Source organism: Arachis ipaensis, chromosome B02 (assembly GCF_000816755.2).
Source record: "Arachis ipaensis cultivar K30076 chromosome B02, Araip1.1, whole genome shotgun sequence".
Lineage (NCBI taxonomy): Eukaryota > Viridiplantae > Streptophyta > Magnoliopsida > Fabales > Fabaceae > Arachis > Arachis ipaensis.
Genome location: NC_029786.2, coordinates 21,015,629 through 21,031,608, shown reverse-complemented (window position 1 = coordinate 21,031,608; position 15,980 = coordinate 21,015,629). Strand labels below are relative to the sequence as shown.

Below are 15,980 nucleotides of genomic sequence, written 5' to 3'. Positions count from 1 at the left end.
TTGCCGACCAGGTCTTCTGGTTGGTTGGTTTTCACCAAGATGTCATCGACGTAGACTTCAACTGACCTCCCGATGAGATCGCTAAACACTTTGTTCATTAGCCTCTGGTAGGTCGCTCCTGCGTTCTTCAGTCCGAACGGTATCATCCTGTAGCAGTAAGTATCCCCTGGCGTTATGAACGCCATTTTTTCCTCGTCAGGTCGGTGCATCGGTATCTGGTTATATCCAGAGTACGCATCCATGAAGCTCAGGAACTGAAATCCTGCTACCGCATCTACCAGGGCATCGATGTTTAGGAGAGGAAAGGAGTCTTTGGGACACGCTTTGTTGAGGTCCGAATAATTGACACACATCCTCCATTTCTCATTGTCTTTTTTGACAAAGACTACATTCGACAACCACTGCCGAAACACTTCGACAAACCAACGGACATGAGATATGATGGAACCCAAGACCTTCAGGAACACCTGACGGCCTTTGAGACCAGGATGAACTTCGAGGGTGTTGGCGACGCGGTGAAATGTCGTGCTTTCCCTGTGACTTTGGCAGGACCGGTAATCCGGTGGTTCAATACGCTCCCGCAAGGGTTCATTACGACCTTCTCAAACATAACGCGCAGCTTTTTAGCACAGTTCACCACACGCATTGCCAAAGCCAAACACGTTATTAACCTTTTAAGGGTCACCCAAAGTGCTAGGGAGCCGACTAGGAAGTTCCTCGACAGATTCAACGACGAGTGCCTAGAAATTGATGGCTTGACCGACTTAGTGACCAGCCTATGCCTGACGAACGGTTTGTTAAATGAAGATTTTAGAAAGCACCTCACTACCAAGCCCGTGTGGACAATGCAAGATATCCAGAACATAGCGATAGAGTACATTAACGATGAGGAGGTTACCCAGGTGGTAGAGGCTAATAAGCGACAGCCGGCCAACCCTACCCCTCGTCAACCCGGGCACGGAGAAAGGTCGAAAGAACCCTCCAAGGACGGAGGATCGGCTAAACCTTTCAAGCCTTTCCCCCGAGTTGGGAAGTTCACAAACTATTCCCCCTTACAGCCCCAATCGTGGAAGTCTACCAGCAGATCGCTGATAAGGGGATCTTGTCAAAGCCCCGACAACTGAAAGACAGGACAGGTGGGAACAAGAGCTTGTACTGTGACCACCATAAAGGTTTTGGCCACAAAACCCAGGATTATTTTGATCTAAAGGATGCCTTGAAACAAGCCATCTGCAGGGGCAAGATGACCGAGATTTCCCAGTTCATAAGGGATCCCAGGCGAAGGGAGCGCAAACGTTCCAAGGAAGATCGTGGCCAGGCCGTGATGCCGAGACAAGGACCTAGTGAAGACGCAGACAACTCCCTTACTGTGGTTAACGTCATGGTCGAGAGAAACGTCCCAGATCAAGGTCTGCTACCAAAAAGGACGCCAGAGTCTTGGCCGTATCCTCGGGGAGCTATAGGCCCTCGTCCAGGGAACCTCCAAGAATATCGTTTGGGCCAGAAGACCAATGATTTCATGACATACCGAAAAATCCCCCTATGGTGATCACGGCAAGAATCGGAATGGGCCTGGTCAAGCGGATTCTCGTGGACACTGGAGCTGACTCCAACATCATGTTCAGGAACGTGTTCGACGCCTGAGGACTCCTGGAGACCGACCTAAAAACCCATCAGCACAGGGTCGTTGGTCTAGGAAACAACTTTGTAAAGTCCGACGGGATAGTCACCCTCCTGGTCTGTATCGACGAAGGAGAAAGGAGGAGGTCGGTAATGACAAAGTTTGTAGTCCTAAGAGACTCCACAGCTTACAATGTCATCTTGGGGAGAAAGACGATTAATGAGTTATTTGCTGTGATGCTTTCGCCTTGACCCTCCGACCCATCATGAGTCGAGGGAGATTGAGCGTTTGCTCTACACCCTGTACGGTTCCTCCTAGTGAATTGAGAGGGAATTGAGAAAGAAGGTTAAAGGTGATTTTGAGAGAGAAGTGAAAGTGAAAATGTCAAAGGGAGGAACGCCTTTTATAATTAGATGGACTCCATGCTATTTACCAAATCATTAGGCGAATTACATCTTCAATATGTATTTCACTGAATTATTAAGCAAACTGAAGTAATCATCACGTAGTTTGCCGAGACATTAGTTAATGAATTTTTATTTTGTTTTATAAAAAATTATTAGTTAAAATATTTTACACATTCCATTCAAATAATCATTTATATTACGAGGGTTTAAATATAAATTAGTAAATAATAATTTAAAAAGTAACGTTACAAATTCAAATTTCTTTATGTACTAAGTGAAACTAAGTTAAATAATTAAATTTAGAATAATGTTAATTATAGGGTTAAGTATGATTTTGGTCCTTAAGGTAGGGGTTAAAAATTTTTTTCGTCTCCAACCTTTTTCTTTTGCTATAAAATGGTCTTGAAGGTTTAACTTAATTTTAAAATTGTCTTTCGGACGAAAATACCCTTTTTCATTCTTCTCCAAAATCAACCAAAAAACAAAGGCAGATACAGAGGCAGAAGGATAAACAAAAGTAGAAGCAGAAAACAGAATCAACAACAACAACAATAGTAAATGGTGAATCAACAAAGGTGAATCAATAACAGCAACAACAAAAACAAAAAAGAAGCAGAAGTAGAAGCAAAAAGCAAAAACAGAAAGCAAAAGCAACAACATTGAAACACCAATCTGCTGGCATCCGGCAAGGAGCATCGACGACCGTCCAACCTCGCGGATCTGCTGGCGTTGACATGACCTCACTCCAGCGGCAGCGGTTCGCGATGAGGACGACGGCAGGGCATGGTTGGACGCGGTCTTCCTCAGCGCCTCCGTTCCTCTCTTCTCTCCCTCTCTGCTTCTCTTCCTCTATCCCTCTGCTCTCTCCTCTCTGGCCATTAGTACGAGTGAGATCTGAAACCCCTCCCCTCTCCCGTTAGTGTGACCGAATGACGAGGAGCGGCAGCGGCGGCGATGGCGACGAGGAGCAGCGGCGCTTCCCCTCTCCTTTCCCATCATTTTTTTCTTTTTATTTTTATTTTTTTAATTAGGGATATTTTCGGAATAAAAATTAAAAATTTAGTAAAAAGGACGATTTTAAAATTACGTTAAACTTTCGGGATCATTTTGTAGCAAAAAAAATGTCGAGGACGAAAAATTTTTTACCCTTAATTTAGAGACCAAAATCATACTTAACCCTTAATTATAACTTATTTTTGTTATGTTCAACCAATTTAATTAGATTTGGCAAATAAAAAAATTTGAATATGTAATATTATTTTAAGAGTTTAATTTTTTTGTAGTATAAAATATTTTATGAGTAATGCTACATGTACATTAAAATTAGCTATCAAAGTTAGCCACCAGTATAAAATACATGTTAAAATACAAATACACATTGAAAATAAATTAAACCACATATGTATTTATATACAAATATATTAGTGGCTGATTTTGGTGTACAAATAATATTTTTGATATTTTATATAGTTGTACAATTACAATCATTCTCTTTGATGATCATTCATATGGTAAATGTAAAAGATAATTATAGCTCAAATGACATAGTCTCCCATACTCATCTAAGAGATTACCGTGAGAGTTTCTCTATCTTTGATAAAAAAATTATTTAAGCCAATAAGTTATAACTTAAATAACATAATCTCTCCATACTTAAATCTAACTGTATTAAAATTAAATTCTTATTTTAATTTTAAAAAACGGGAGGTCAACTTTTTCGTCTTCTGCCCTACACAGTACACAGTATATACATTTCTCCAACTCTTCACTCTCCTCTCCACACTCCACTCCGAAAATCAAAAGATTTTCTTTTTGAAAAGAATGATGATCATCCAAAAATGCAGGTAAATATTCTCGATACTCAGCAAACGCTTCTGTTCACTATCACTCTAATTTTGTTATTCGTTTTGTTCGTTTTCGGTGTCGTTTTGTTTTCAAGCTGATGACGTTTTTTTTTTCTGATTTCGTCACTTCTTTTTTCAGTTTCAGTTTCATATTTGAAGCGGCGTTTTGCTTTCGTATTCGACGCATGCCGTTCTGCTTCTGAACCTGTCACAGTACATTGCTGTTACTCTTTCTTGAAATACTCTCACTTCGATCCTTTTAGGTATTTGATTCTTCTAACTTCTATTTATTTATTTTTTGGTAAAACTTGTATCTTTTTGTTTTAAATGGAATTTTTTTTTGTTGGTTTGGGTCATTCCCAGGTTTTTTTATTTTCATTTTGGTGCTAAATGCCCTAATATGAGTTGGTGTAAGATTAATGTCTAATCAATGTGTGCAAATTCTGCATTGCATGTTGGTGTTATCTGTTAGATTCTCACTTTCATTGCTTTGTAGCTAATTGTAGATTTGGTTTTGAACAGATGTGTGAACTGTACCGTCTCTAGAAATCCCGTTTTTTCAAAATAACTTTTGTTCAAGCTTTTGTTTTGGAAGATTCTCTGGGATGAGGTTGTTGTTGGTTAAGAATGCTATTTCAATTTAGTAAGATTTTATTTTGTTTTCAATGAAATGAATAATAGAGTTATAAATGATCTTTGACCAAACTAAAAATGATAAATTTTCATGAAATTTCCCTGTAGTCCAAATTCAGTGTATCAACTTGTTGCAAATCCAAATTGACAAATCAAAAAAATTTACCTTAGCTCTTGCTTGAAAGCTCTCCGTTGTGGCATATCCAAAAGAGATTTCAGTGCATTTACTGGTTCTTCCACTCAATGTGTTTGACAGTTTTGTGTAACTTGTTTCATTAAGTATTGCTCGATTGATGGAAAGAGTTTTTGAGTTTTGTATCTACTAGTCAAAATACAAAGTTTTCTTGTTATTTTATTTATTTTTCTGTCTCTATTATTGTCTGGATTTTGGGTTTATGCTCTTTACCCTTCCTGTTATTGATTTTGCATTTTTCTTTACTTTTGCTTTTGATTTCTGGCTTAATTACTCATAAATTATATGTGGTATTTCACATCTCAGAAATCTTTGAAATTTGGGGGTGTTTACATCTGGGGTCTGTGGTAAAAGTGGCTGTTGGTTGATCATAAATGGCACCACCGAATGCAAATGTGAAAGCGGCCTATCGTGCTATGGCAGGTCTTGGGATTTCTGAATCACAAGTGAAACCAGTACTAAAGAAGCTCCTTAAATTGTATGATAAAAATTGGGCACTTATTGAAGAAGAGAATTATAGAGCTCTGGCAGATGCCATATTTGAGCCTGATGACGAAAATCAGGTGAACTTCCCACTTTATCTGCCTTTTTCTTTTTAAATTTATTTATTTGTAATGGGTTTTTTTTTCCCTCCACATTGTTGGTCTTATACTTCCTTCCATTGCTGAATATTATTGAACAGGTCCCAGACCAGAAAAGGGTTCCAGAACAGAAAAAGAAAAAGAAGAAAGTTAACGTACATGACTCTCATTATTCTATGTTATCTGGGTTAGTCTGCATTACTTTGTTAATTTTATGTGTGGCGGCTGAAATGTTGTTTTGTATTTTCAAACAACTAGGAAGAAGAGATGGAGAACGAAGAAGAAGCTGAGATGAATTTGGAGTCAGCCCGCCCTTTGAAGAGAGTGCGTCTAAGAGGCCAAGAGAGTCAGTCTTTGCATCCTACAGCTAGCTGTTCCCCCACACTTGCCACCTCCCCATCAAAACAATCTGACACATCTGGTGGAAATTTGAGAACTGAAGTGCACCCAGCTCCAACGCAAGATGTTATTGTTGGCAAGGGAAAACAACCCGTGTCACCCGATCTTAATCCCAGAAGAAGGAGATTGATATCTGAATCCGAAAGAGCATCCCAATCAGTCCCTTCTAAAGATCCAACAGCCAAACCAGGTTTGCTGCCTCATAATCATGAAATGTTCTTACCCACGGGTGAGCCTATTGATGAATTGCCTGATTATAATGTTCCCATTGCAGTGATTCCTCCTGGTATTCAACCGACCTTTCCTAGATGACAACTTTCTTCCATGCTGCTTACTAATTTACTTTCTGTTTTAGCTGCCTTGACGTGTCATCTTAGTGGCAACGTTTCATTTAGTTAAATTTTGTTGAACTTAATCAATTTATTAATAAGTACCTTATATTTTCTTGGTAATACTTAGGATTAGATTGGAATGTTTACTTAGGAAAATACGTCAAGAAACTTCAATGCTCTTGCTACCTGAAAGGAAGAAAGAATCCATTACACAAATCTTGGTTTGGTTGTAAACATATTTTACTTTAGCTGAGCCAAATATTTCTTTACCCTGCTATGGCAGTATTTTAGTTGTGATGCTTGCATACTTTGATAATGTCAGATGTAAACCAATGGAATTCAGGCACTGTGAGCCCAATACCAGCATGCAATATGTAAACCTATGTTTTCTGGAAAGTGTTGTATTCCTAAGTTGATCTTAGTTGGCTGCATAACTTCTGATCTGATGTGATTAGTAGTTGTGTCTTCTAACTTTTTCCCCCTCTTAGTTATTGTGTTGCCAGATCATATTCATTCTTGTAAAGAAATTGTTTGATGGTTCTTTTATTTATTCTATTTTTGAAGAGCTATCAAGTGTTGGGGGCTCATCAATGAACAAAAATGCAGCTGGAAAGCAAAATGGTCATGTCAATATGGCATCATCACAATGCACAGCTGGAGACTCAAATGAAAGAGCTACATCTAGTATAGAGATAGCCTCGTCTACTAAGGGAGAGGTAAAAATTTCTCTGAGCTGCAGCTCAGCTGTTGGGGGACCAGATTTTCATATGCCTAGTCAAGATCAAATTCTAAAAATGATGGAGGATAAATGTCTGCATTCATATAAAATCACTGACCCGAATTTTTCTGTTCCGAAACTGTTGAAAGATATATGTGACTGTGTCCTGGAATTCAAAATCTATTCAGATGGTTCCCAGGAAGGAGCTCTCATAAGATCAAGGGACGATATGTTAAAGGAATCTGAGACACATGGCACACTGAGTGTCACAAGAAATAAGGATTTGGATGTGCTTTCTCTTCCACCAAGTGGAACAATTCATGTTGAGTCTTCTGCCACCTTGCCATCTCCCCGAAATCCCTTTTCTCTTGCCAACCACACTGGTCAGGTTGATGCTGTACTGGTTTCCAGGGATGCTATACATCATTTGTCAGAAAATGATGATGGAATGGAGTTGGAGGATCCTACTTCCTCAAATTCACGCAGTTTAGTGGTTGTTCCACAGCATGAACTTACAGCTGATGATATACGGTCGATTCACGATGTTAATGACCTCACAAAAGCAGAGGAAAGTGTTCAAATTTCATGGGTCAATGAAGTTACTAAGGATTTCCTGCCTCCTTTTCACTACATACCCCAAAACCTTGTGTTCCAAAATGCTTCTGTGAACATTTTGCTATCTCGTATTGGGGATGAGGACTGTTGCTCATCTTGTGTGGGAAATTGTGTCTCATCACCTACACCCTGTGCTTGTGCAAACAAAAATGGAGGGGAATTTGCATATAATGCACGAGGCCTATTGAAGGAAGGCTTTTTGGAAGGGTGCATTGCCATCAGCCGTAACCCTAAACGATATTACGTCTTTTGCAAAGACTGCCCAATTGAAAGATCTAAGAATGATGATTGTTTAGAACCATGTAAAGGACACTTGAAGAGGAAATTTATTAAAGAATGTTGGAGCAAATGTGGCTGTGGGAAACAGTGTGGCAATCGGATTGTTCAGCGTGGAATAACTTGCAATCTGCAGGTTTGTGTTTAATTAAAATTTTCACCGGTATTCAAATATATTTTCTTCAATGTCGAGTTGACGGAAATAGATAATAGAATATCCAAATATTATCAATAATGATGACTTGTGACTTAGGTATTTTTCACTCCGGAAGGAAAAGGATGGGGTCTTCGTACTTTAGAAGAGCTGCCAAAAGGTGCATTTGTGTGCGAATTTGTTGGAGAGATATTAACTATTAAAGAGTTGCATGAGAGGAACATGAAACATGCTGTAACTGGGGAATATACATACCCGGTTCTACTGGATGCAGATTGGGGTTCAAGATTTGTGAAGGATGAAGAAGCTCTAAGCTTGGATGCTGCTTCCTTTGGTAATGCTGCTAGGTTTATCAATCACAGGTATTGAATTTCTCCTCTCTTTCAGATTTGGCATCCTAAGGTTCAAGTATAGGAGAACCAATCAAGTAATTTACTGAGGGAATCTTTCGCTGCAAAACTAAGCAAAATTCTGATTTCTCTATATTCAAATTCTAAAATTCTAAGTTCAGTTGCAACTTGCATTGTTTGAAGCAAAAATATTCCCTTTACCCTTATCCAGTATAGATGTAAGTTGTCTCTACAATTTTCAACAACTAATAATTTGAATTTCAGGAAAATATATTTTTTATAGTTTAATTTTAATGCATGGTCCATGTGAAAGAGTTTTACACAGACAACCAAATCGTGTATTGTTGCATCATAAAAAATAATTAATTTTCAAACCCATTACTAAAAAAACTCGTCTAAACGCATAAATTTAAGGGCAAGTTACCAAAATAAATTATTTGCAAACCAATATTACTGAATTACAACTTTTAAACATTGCATACGGAAATGCAACTTTCACATATCTATGGAAACCGCGAGAGGGGTTGGGCGGATTAGGGATTACACGTAAACCACTAGAGAGGTATAGCGGTTTACGTTGGAACACAGAAAAGAAGAAACCACGGCACCCCTCCAGCGGTTTCTTCACAAATGCCAAAACTGCATCAATCGTGAGAGGGGTACAGCGGTTTATGCCAAAACTGCATAAATGATGTATGTACTAATAGATTTATATATTATGACACTGTTTTGGAAGTTGTATTTAAAAATTTTCATTTATGTACTTTATTGTGGCTTTTACAATGACTAGTTGATGATTTAGATATTCTGACTGTTATACACAAGATATTCGAGCAACTTTTATTTAGATGTTTATGTCAAAGAGCTTTTTCCTCCTTCCCTCTCAATCCACAATTTTCTCTCTCTAAACAAACAACTTCTCTCTCTAAAATGGTTGGTACTCAGTCGAAATGAAGAATCCGCGACTGAGTTTGGCGGATTTATAGGCAAGCATAAATCGCTATACCTCTCTCGCGGTTTATAAACCGCTATACCCTTCTCGCGATTTATGTAATTTTGGCGTTCGTGAGGAAACTACTGAAGGTGTGTCGCTGTTTCTTCTTTTCTGTGTTCCAACGTAAACCGCTATACCCCTGTAGCGGTTTACGTGTAATCCCTAATCTGCTCATCCCCTCTCGCGGTTTCCATAGATATGTGAAAGTTGCATTTCCGTATGCCATATTTAAAAGTTGTAATTCAGTAATATTGATTATGTGCAAATAATTTATTTTGGTAACTTGCCCTAAATTTAAACTCTATTTTTTATCCTTAAAGTTTTCGAAAAGTTTTAAAAATACCGTGAATGTTTAATTTGATTCAATTTTTTCTCTCATGTTTGAAATAAGTTTTAATTTTGTTCATACTCTCTATTTTTAACAATAAACTTTTAGTTAAATCTTCTTTTCCAATTTTACTCATTATAGTTATACACATCATCATCTTCACCACCATCCCCACTACCACCACCCTTTCCTCCATCATCATCATCAGCAAAACTATCCCTTGTCCCACTCCAACCCCCACCTCTCACTTCATCCACAGCCACTGCCTCGATATTTCAATTAAAATTATTATTCTCATCAAATTAAGGGGCTTGATATAGAGGTTGATTGGCAATTAGTAAAACGACTAATTGATTGCTTCGCTGAAGGAAAATTAATGACACAGCAACATAAGATCTGCATCTCTTCAATTCAATCTCTCTTCCAAGTAACATTTCTGAAGTGCCATATTGTAGTTTCATAATAATGTGATTGGAATATGGGGTGGTGGTCGTAGGTTGAAGTGAGGGGTTGGTTGTTAGAGTAGAATAGTGGCTGAGTTGTGGTTGTGGGTGAGGGGTGGCTCACGGTGGTTGTGGTGGTGGCGGCAGCTGTGGGTGGCAGTGGTGGTGGTTGTGGGGTGGGATGAGGGGTAGTATTGATCAATGATGATGGTGGTGGTGGTAGTGGTGGTGGTGAAGATGATGATGATGGTGATGGTGATGATGAGTATAAATCATAAGGGTAAAATTGGTTGACCACCAAAAAGTAGACAGTAGGGCTAGAACTGAAAATGTAATAGAATTTGATATGTATTTATATGAACATAAACAATATTTTAAATTGGAAGTAATTCATGGGACATGCACTAATTAATAAGAGGAGGAAACATTTTTTGATTCTATGTAATTGTTATAATTGAGAAATAAATTGTTTTGTCCTGTTTAGTTAGAAGTACCAAATACAAGAGCTTGAAGCAGGATCAGGATAATAAATAATAGTTGTCCAAGGATAGGGATCAAGAAATTAATAAATGCATATAAGCAAAGTTTGATTCTTTCGTCTGCAAGCTATATATAGTTTTGTGCATTTGTTTTTTATTTTCATTTTATATTTCTATTTCCAGTGTTTTCTGTTTTCATAATTTTGTGAAGAACAAAGAGAAAACTGGAGGTGGAAGCAGAAAACAGAATTTTATTGTTTTTACTATTTTTTTCTTTTCTTTTACAAAATCCAGAAAATACTAAAAACGAAACAGAAAATGAAAAAACAAACCACACACCCCTGGGAACTTTCATGAAATAGAGTGGCTAGGCAGTGCATCTGACTTATAATATTTAGAATCTGGGAATATAATAGATTCTGCATTGATTTTATGTCATTCATCCAGGTGTTATGATTCTAACTTGGTTGAGATCCCTGTTGAAATTGAAGTCCCAGGGCATTACTACTATCATGTGAGAAGTCTGAAACCCCTGAAGTTCCAGTTTCTGTTTGATTACCTTTTGTTTCATGACAAACTCTAATTGCTTACTCACATGTTTAATATGACGACTTGTGCAGTTTGCCTTGTTCACTTGCAGAAAAGTAGCAGCAAAGGAAGAGCTCACTTGGGTGAGTACTTTTGGTGTTTGGTGAATGGTCCTAACTCCCATGTTGCATAAACATCATCAATTTTTTATGGCACTTATTAATCATAAATCTCTTCTAAAGTAGGGAATAAAAGTATCTATGAATAAGTTTGAAATCATTTGATATTCATTGTTGAAGCGTTCTATTATTTGTTATGACTATCGTATTGAAAACATGCTATGTAATTTTGGGTTGGCAGAGCATTCAGTATTGTTAAACGTTTATTTTACACACTTCATTTTTTTCAATTAATTATATAAGAAATAGGAATATATTTTTTTTCTCAAATATGGTATTTTTGAAGGACTATGGCATTGACTTTGATGACCATGATAATCCTATCAAGCCGTTCCAGTGCAAATGTGGAAGTAAATTCTGTAGGAATATGAAGCGTTCAAATAGTAAGTTTCAATATGTTATTTGTGAGCATTGTGCAAAAATTTGTTCTCTGGATATTGTTGATTCTGATTCTGTGACCTTGCTTGCTTATATGTTTTACGTTTTGTATTTATAGTTTCAATTACATTGATGACTATGAAATTCACTTGCGTCCCCTTCCCTAGTTTGAAGTTATATTTTTTTGATGCAATCATCCGATGAATCTTAATGGTGCTATCATTTAATATGCAATCATAACTGGAGTTGAAAAATTGTGGATCTGCTTTAAAAATGTTATTTGAAGCCATGGATGTTAGTTTTAGCTGATCTCTACTCTTGTAGCATTATGCTTTATGCTGTATGTTCTAATAACTATTGCTGGTTATTAGTTAGGAAAAGGGTTAATAGTCAATGGTATTTGAAAAATCACATGTACATCAACTTGGTCCTCAAGATTAGACTCTTCAAATTGGTCCTTCCATCAGATAATTGATGACACATGGCATAATCATCCTCTTCCTTGGTCTGGGGTTATATTTTTTTTATGCAATCATCCGATGAATTTAATTGATGCTATCATTTAAGATGAAATCATAACTGGTTGAAAGTCATGGATCTTCAAAAAAGTTATTTGAAGCCATGCATGCTAGTTTTTGGTTGATCCTTACTCTTGTAGCCTTATGCTATGTTTCTACTCATTCTTCTGCTGGTTGATAGTTAGAAAAAGGGATTAATAGTCAAAATGGTCTATGAAAGATGATATGTGCTTCAATGTAGTCCTTGAAAGATCTGACGCCTGGAATTGGTCTCTGTAAGATACAACAACGAATCAAAGTTGAATCAATTTGTAGTTTCAGGGACTAATTTGTGGTATCTGATCTTTGGAGAACCAAATTGATAGACGTGTAATCTTTCGGGGACCATTTTGACCATTAACTTGTTAGGAAAACTCAGGTCATTTACAAAAATGGAATTTGTAATTTAAATTTTTAGAGCTTTATAAAATATCTCATTTTTATACATCTGGGTTAATGTTTCCATTTTTTAGGGGATAGAATTAATATACTTTGGAGTTCTTATTTTCTTTTCCTTTGTTTAATTGCTGGTGCTGGACTCATTTAATTTCTCTGAACAAAGTACTTGAGAAACATTGGTCACACTGAAAAATTGGGGATGCAAATGTTGAGAGCTTTCCACATGTGTGAACTGTTAGTCAGTGATTAGTTAATAATTTGTGCTACTACCTTGAAAGAGGAGTACGTAAGTTCAACTGACAAGTGCTTTGATATTTGAAGGAAGACTATGAATTTTCCTTGCATGTTGGTGAATTTTTTTTGCTAGAAGTATCTTAGCCTCTTAGGACTTCACGCAGACCCTTTTCCTAAAATGGGCATAAACTGGTTGTTGTGTAACTAGACATATGTCAATGAGTTTGATGCAAGTTGTCGGTAGAGTACTAGTGGAGCTCTCTTAATGGCTGCACTATTGATTGTTGATTGTTATCTTACATTTGATGTGTCTTGCTTTCTTTTCAGTTTCTAGATATTGTGAATTGCAAGATTAGCAATTAATTTTTTATCTTCATGATGCAGGGTCTGTGAGGTCTTCACCATCAAATGCAAGATGTTCTCTTTGAACAACCACCCTTTTGTGAACTCTCGATGAGTTGTATGAAACCTAACCTTCTATACTGGTGCAGCTTTTTGTACAGCTTTCTTGATAACTATTTGGCAATAGTCGCCAAACCAAAAAGGAAGTGTAGTTTTATGATATTTCATGTGTCACTAGTTTGGTCCTCCAGAAGTAGATACATATACATGTAAATGGATTTTTAATGTTGAAGTGTGACATCAAATTGGTCATTTTGGAGAGTCAACTCCAACAAATGGCATTTATGGACCAGTTTGATTGAGTTGTCATGGAAACACTATCTGGATTTGTTTAGGTTATAACATCATGGCACTTCTATGAAATGGTGGTCTTTGCTTTTTATGGTCATATACTAGTTGCTTTTTGCATAGATTTCTGAAGACTATATATATGAAAAATAGACAATGACTTGTTTTTCAAAATTATCAGTGATTTGTTTGGTTCTCAAACAATAGATACCTGAAAGAAATGGATTTGACATAAAATTGGTTATTTTGGAGAATCAACATAAAGGAAAAAAAATATCTTAAAAAGATTATCAGTAGATGTTTACGAAGTTATAAGGCTTCACTTTTACGGTTTAACTGCTTTATTAGAAGGGCTTTGCAGCCTATGTTTGAATGATGAATGTTTACATTATTGAACATTTATCGCAATCATTTACAAATGCCACCATTTTGATATTGGATGGGAAAAGAGAAAATATTATAAGCAGTAATACCATCTAAGAGAACTATACATCGGATTTTGGTTTGTTATTAACACGTACATGACGAAGCGTTACATTAAGCAGTTTCTCAAATGGACTAAGCTACATAAATAATACACAATAATACAATACCAGAAACTATGCTATACATTTAAAACAATTGTGCTGCACGTATAATATTACAAATAGAAACACCCTTTGTGCATGGGAGCTGGTTGACTATTTAACAAAGACGGGTAAAGCTGCTGATAGAGACTCCCTACCATGAGGTCTGCAAAGGATTTCATGCTCAGAAGTTGAAGGCATGATTGGTCTTATGCTCCCTGGATTTAGAGGGAAAAGTATTTTGTAATAACCATCCATGATTTCAGAAAAATTGCAGGTTTCTGCAACTTTAGGCATCTGTTCATTAGCAAGAACATGCTGCTTTAGTATTCACCATAATAATTTACTACACAATTAATGCAAGAATCATAACCCTTTTTTTTAGTATATACCTGATAAATGTCACGCATGTAGGCATGTAGATTTGGATACTCACATAACTTCTTCTTGGTACACTTAAAAAGAACATTGTATGCAACATCAAACCGAATTAGAGTGGTAAACAGACATATATCTACAAGGGTCAATTTTTCTCCACATAAGTAGCGGGAAGTGGTCAAGTGATCCTCCAACTTGTCTAATGTTCCAAACAACTCATTCACTGCTCTGTCATAAGCTTCTTGTGTCTGTGCAAATCCACATCTGCAATTGCAAATAAATATCACTCAAATCACACACCAAATACTAGTGCAATAAAATGTACAATTTTTATGTGATGATAACAGTAGCTTTTTACCTGTAAACACCATTGTTCACATTTGGGTATATCACGCTATACCATTCCTCAATCTTCCCCTTCAACTCAGAAGGCGATAGATCCAAACCCGGGTTGTGGGCCAACCCGTTCAACCCGGAATTGAAAAATTCAATTATGTCATAACTCTCATTGCACAAAACCTCCTTCGAATCCTTGTCCCACAGCATAGGCACCGTGGCCCTCCCATCATACCCACCTTTTCTCATCCCATAAACTTCCCTCAACGTTCTACACCTGTTTGCCTTGTCCAATCCCGGGCTTAAGCCCGGACCATTGGCCTGTTTGAACTCCCACGACCCGTCCTGGCCTGGGGATGCTACAGAAACCGGGACGGCGTCCTCAAGGCCCTTGAGGGCCCGGACTATAAGTGTCCGGTGGGCCCACGGGCATGGAAGGGCCACGTAAAGGTGCAGGCTCGTTGGGCTTGAGATGTTCTTCTGTGGTAAGCGGAACTTGGAGGCCGGCCTGGCGTAACCGCCTGAAGGGTCGGAGGGAGCGAGCTGTGACATCATGAGGCGCCACGTGGCATTCCACGTGGCACGCGCGGTGGAAACTAGGAGGCCCGGCGGAAGTGATTGTCCCCAGAGAAGTTTGGTAAGCGACGTCAGCAAGGAAGAGGGGTTAGGGTTTGATGTGTTATTGTTGTTGTTGTTTAGGGACATTTTTGGGTAGAGGATGGTGACGTTGCGTTTGGTCGGTCTCCGGTGATGGGAACCGCCGTGGACGGAGGTGGACGGTGGAGTTACCAGGTAGGGACAGAAAGAAGGGGCATAACACGGCATCATTTCTTGGTGGTGAGAAGCATGGAGCGACTAAACAGAGCAGGGAGGAAATGGTGCTTCATTTTCGCAAAGCTAAAGGGCATATGCGTCTTTTCACAAAGGAACTCAGTTGAGCTTTTGCATTGCCTTAGATTTTGTATTTTTTTTTTAAAAGGAGAGTTTAATTTTACAAGAGAGTTTTATATTCTTATTCAATTAGTCACCAAAAATATTCTTATTCAATCAAATTTATGTGTTCTTGGAAAAACTAACCAATAGAGTATCCTAGATTCCTAGTTTTTTTTCTTTTAAAAGTCAAATTCAAATAAATGTCCTAATTTCTAACACAATTTAAAACAATCTTAATTAATCTTGCCTCTTAAAATAAATTTTATGGACATTTTGATCTTTTTAAAAAATTCAAAATTTATAATTTTTAATACAATTGAACAATCTTAAATCTAAAAGAATATTTAGTCTCTTGAAAAAACCAATCTTCATAAAAAGTTTTGTTTGTCTTCTAAAAGTTAACTATAAGAATATTTTAATATTTTTTAATATCAA

At 37.4% G+C, this 15,980-nt stretch overlaps 3 protein-coding genes across 7 annotated transcripts; 2 read left to right on the top strand and 1 right to left on the bottom strand.

The window, feature by feature from the left end:
* On the top strand, positions 432-1,549 carry LOC107627004. Its single transcript, XM_016329887.1, has 2 exons — positions 432-945; positions 1,059-1,549. Exons 1-2 carry the CDS (start codon positions 432-434, stop codon positions 1,547-1,549), a joined length of 1,005 nt encoding a protein of 334 aa, XP_016185373.1.
* Positions 3,744-13,432, top strand: LOC107625083 (histone-lysine N-methyltransferase SUVR4). 5 transcript variants are annotated; one of them, XR_002357207.1, is made up of 13 exons: positions 3,744-3,872; positions 4,012-4,135; positions 5,005-5,261; positions 5,381-5,434; positions 5,538-5,868; positions 5,953-5,964; positions 6,575-7,755; positions 7,873-8,135; positions 10,815-10,881; positions 10,988-11,038; positions 11,361-11,457; positions 13,027-13,132; positions 13,174-13,432. XR_002357207.1 is itself a non-coding variant. In XM_021115656.1 (12 exons), the coding sequence occupies exons 3-12, from the start codon at positions 5,073-5,075 to the stop codon at positions 13,068-13,070; spliced, it is 2,289 nt and encodes a 762-aa protein (XP_020971315.1). In that variant the 5' UTR covers positions 3,744-3,872; positions 4,012-4,085; positions 5,005-5,072; the 3' UTR covers positions 13,071-13,432. The 5 variants fall into 5 exon arrangements, 4 of the variants coding, with proteins under 4 accessions (XP_020971315.1, XP_020971314.1, XP_020971316.1 ...); XM_021115656.1 differs by having other exon boundaries at positions 4,012-4,085; positions 13,027-13,432; XM_021115655.1 differs by having other exon boundaries at positions 13,027-13,432.
* LOC107625082 (glutathionyl-hydroquinone reductase YqjG) lies at positions 13,770-15,604 on the bottom strand. The gene is made up of 3 exons (XM_016327649.2): positions 14,635-15,604; positions 14,291-14,540; positions 13,770-14,195 (listed from the first exon to the last, which is right to left on the bottom strand). Exons 1-3 carry the CDS (start codon positions 15,438-15,440, stop codon positions 14,013-14,015), a joined length of 1,239 nt encoding a protein of 412 aa, XP_016183135.1. The 5' UTR covers positions 15,441-15,604; the 3' UTR covers positions 13,770-14,012.

Coding starts and splice junctions, on each gene's coding strand:
- LOC107627004 (XM_016329887.1), top strand. CDS start 432: ATGAGATATGATGGAACCCAAGACCTTCAGGAACACCTGACGGCCTTT. Junction 946..1,058: donor GCCGGCCAACCCTACCCCTC/GTCAACCCGGGC, acceptor TCCCCCTTACAG/CCCCAATCGTGGAAGTCTAC.
- LOC107625083 (XM_021115656.1), top strand. CDS start 5,073: ATGGCACCACCGAATGCAAATGTGAAAGCGGCCTATCGTGCTATGGCA. Junction 11,039..11,360: donor CAAAGGAAGAGCTCACTTGG/GTGAGTACTTTT, acceptor GTATTTTTGAAG/GACTATGGCATTGACTTTGA. Junction 11,458..13,026: donor GAATATGAAGCGTTCAAATA/GTAAGTTTCAAT, acceptor TTCATGATGCAG/GGTCTGTGAGGTCTTCACCA.
- LOC107625082 (XM_016327649.2), bottom strand. CDS start 15,440: ATGATGCCGTGTTATGCCCCTTCTTTCTGTCCCTACCTGGTAACTCCA. Junction 14,541..14,634: donor GTGAACAATGGTGTTTACAG/GTAAAAAGCTAC, acceptor TTGCAATTGCAG/ATGTGGATTTGCACAGACAC. Junction 14,196..14,290: donor ACATGCGTGACATTTATCAG/GTATATACTAAA, acceptor GCTAATGAACAG/ATGCCTAAAGTTGCAGAAAC.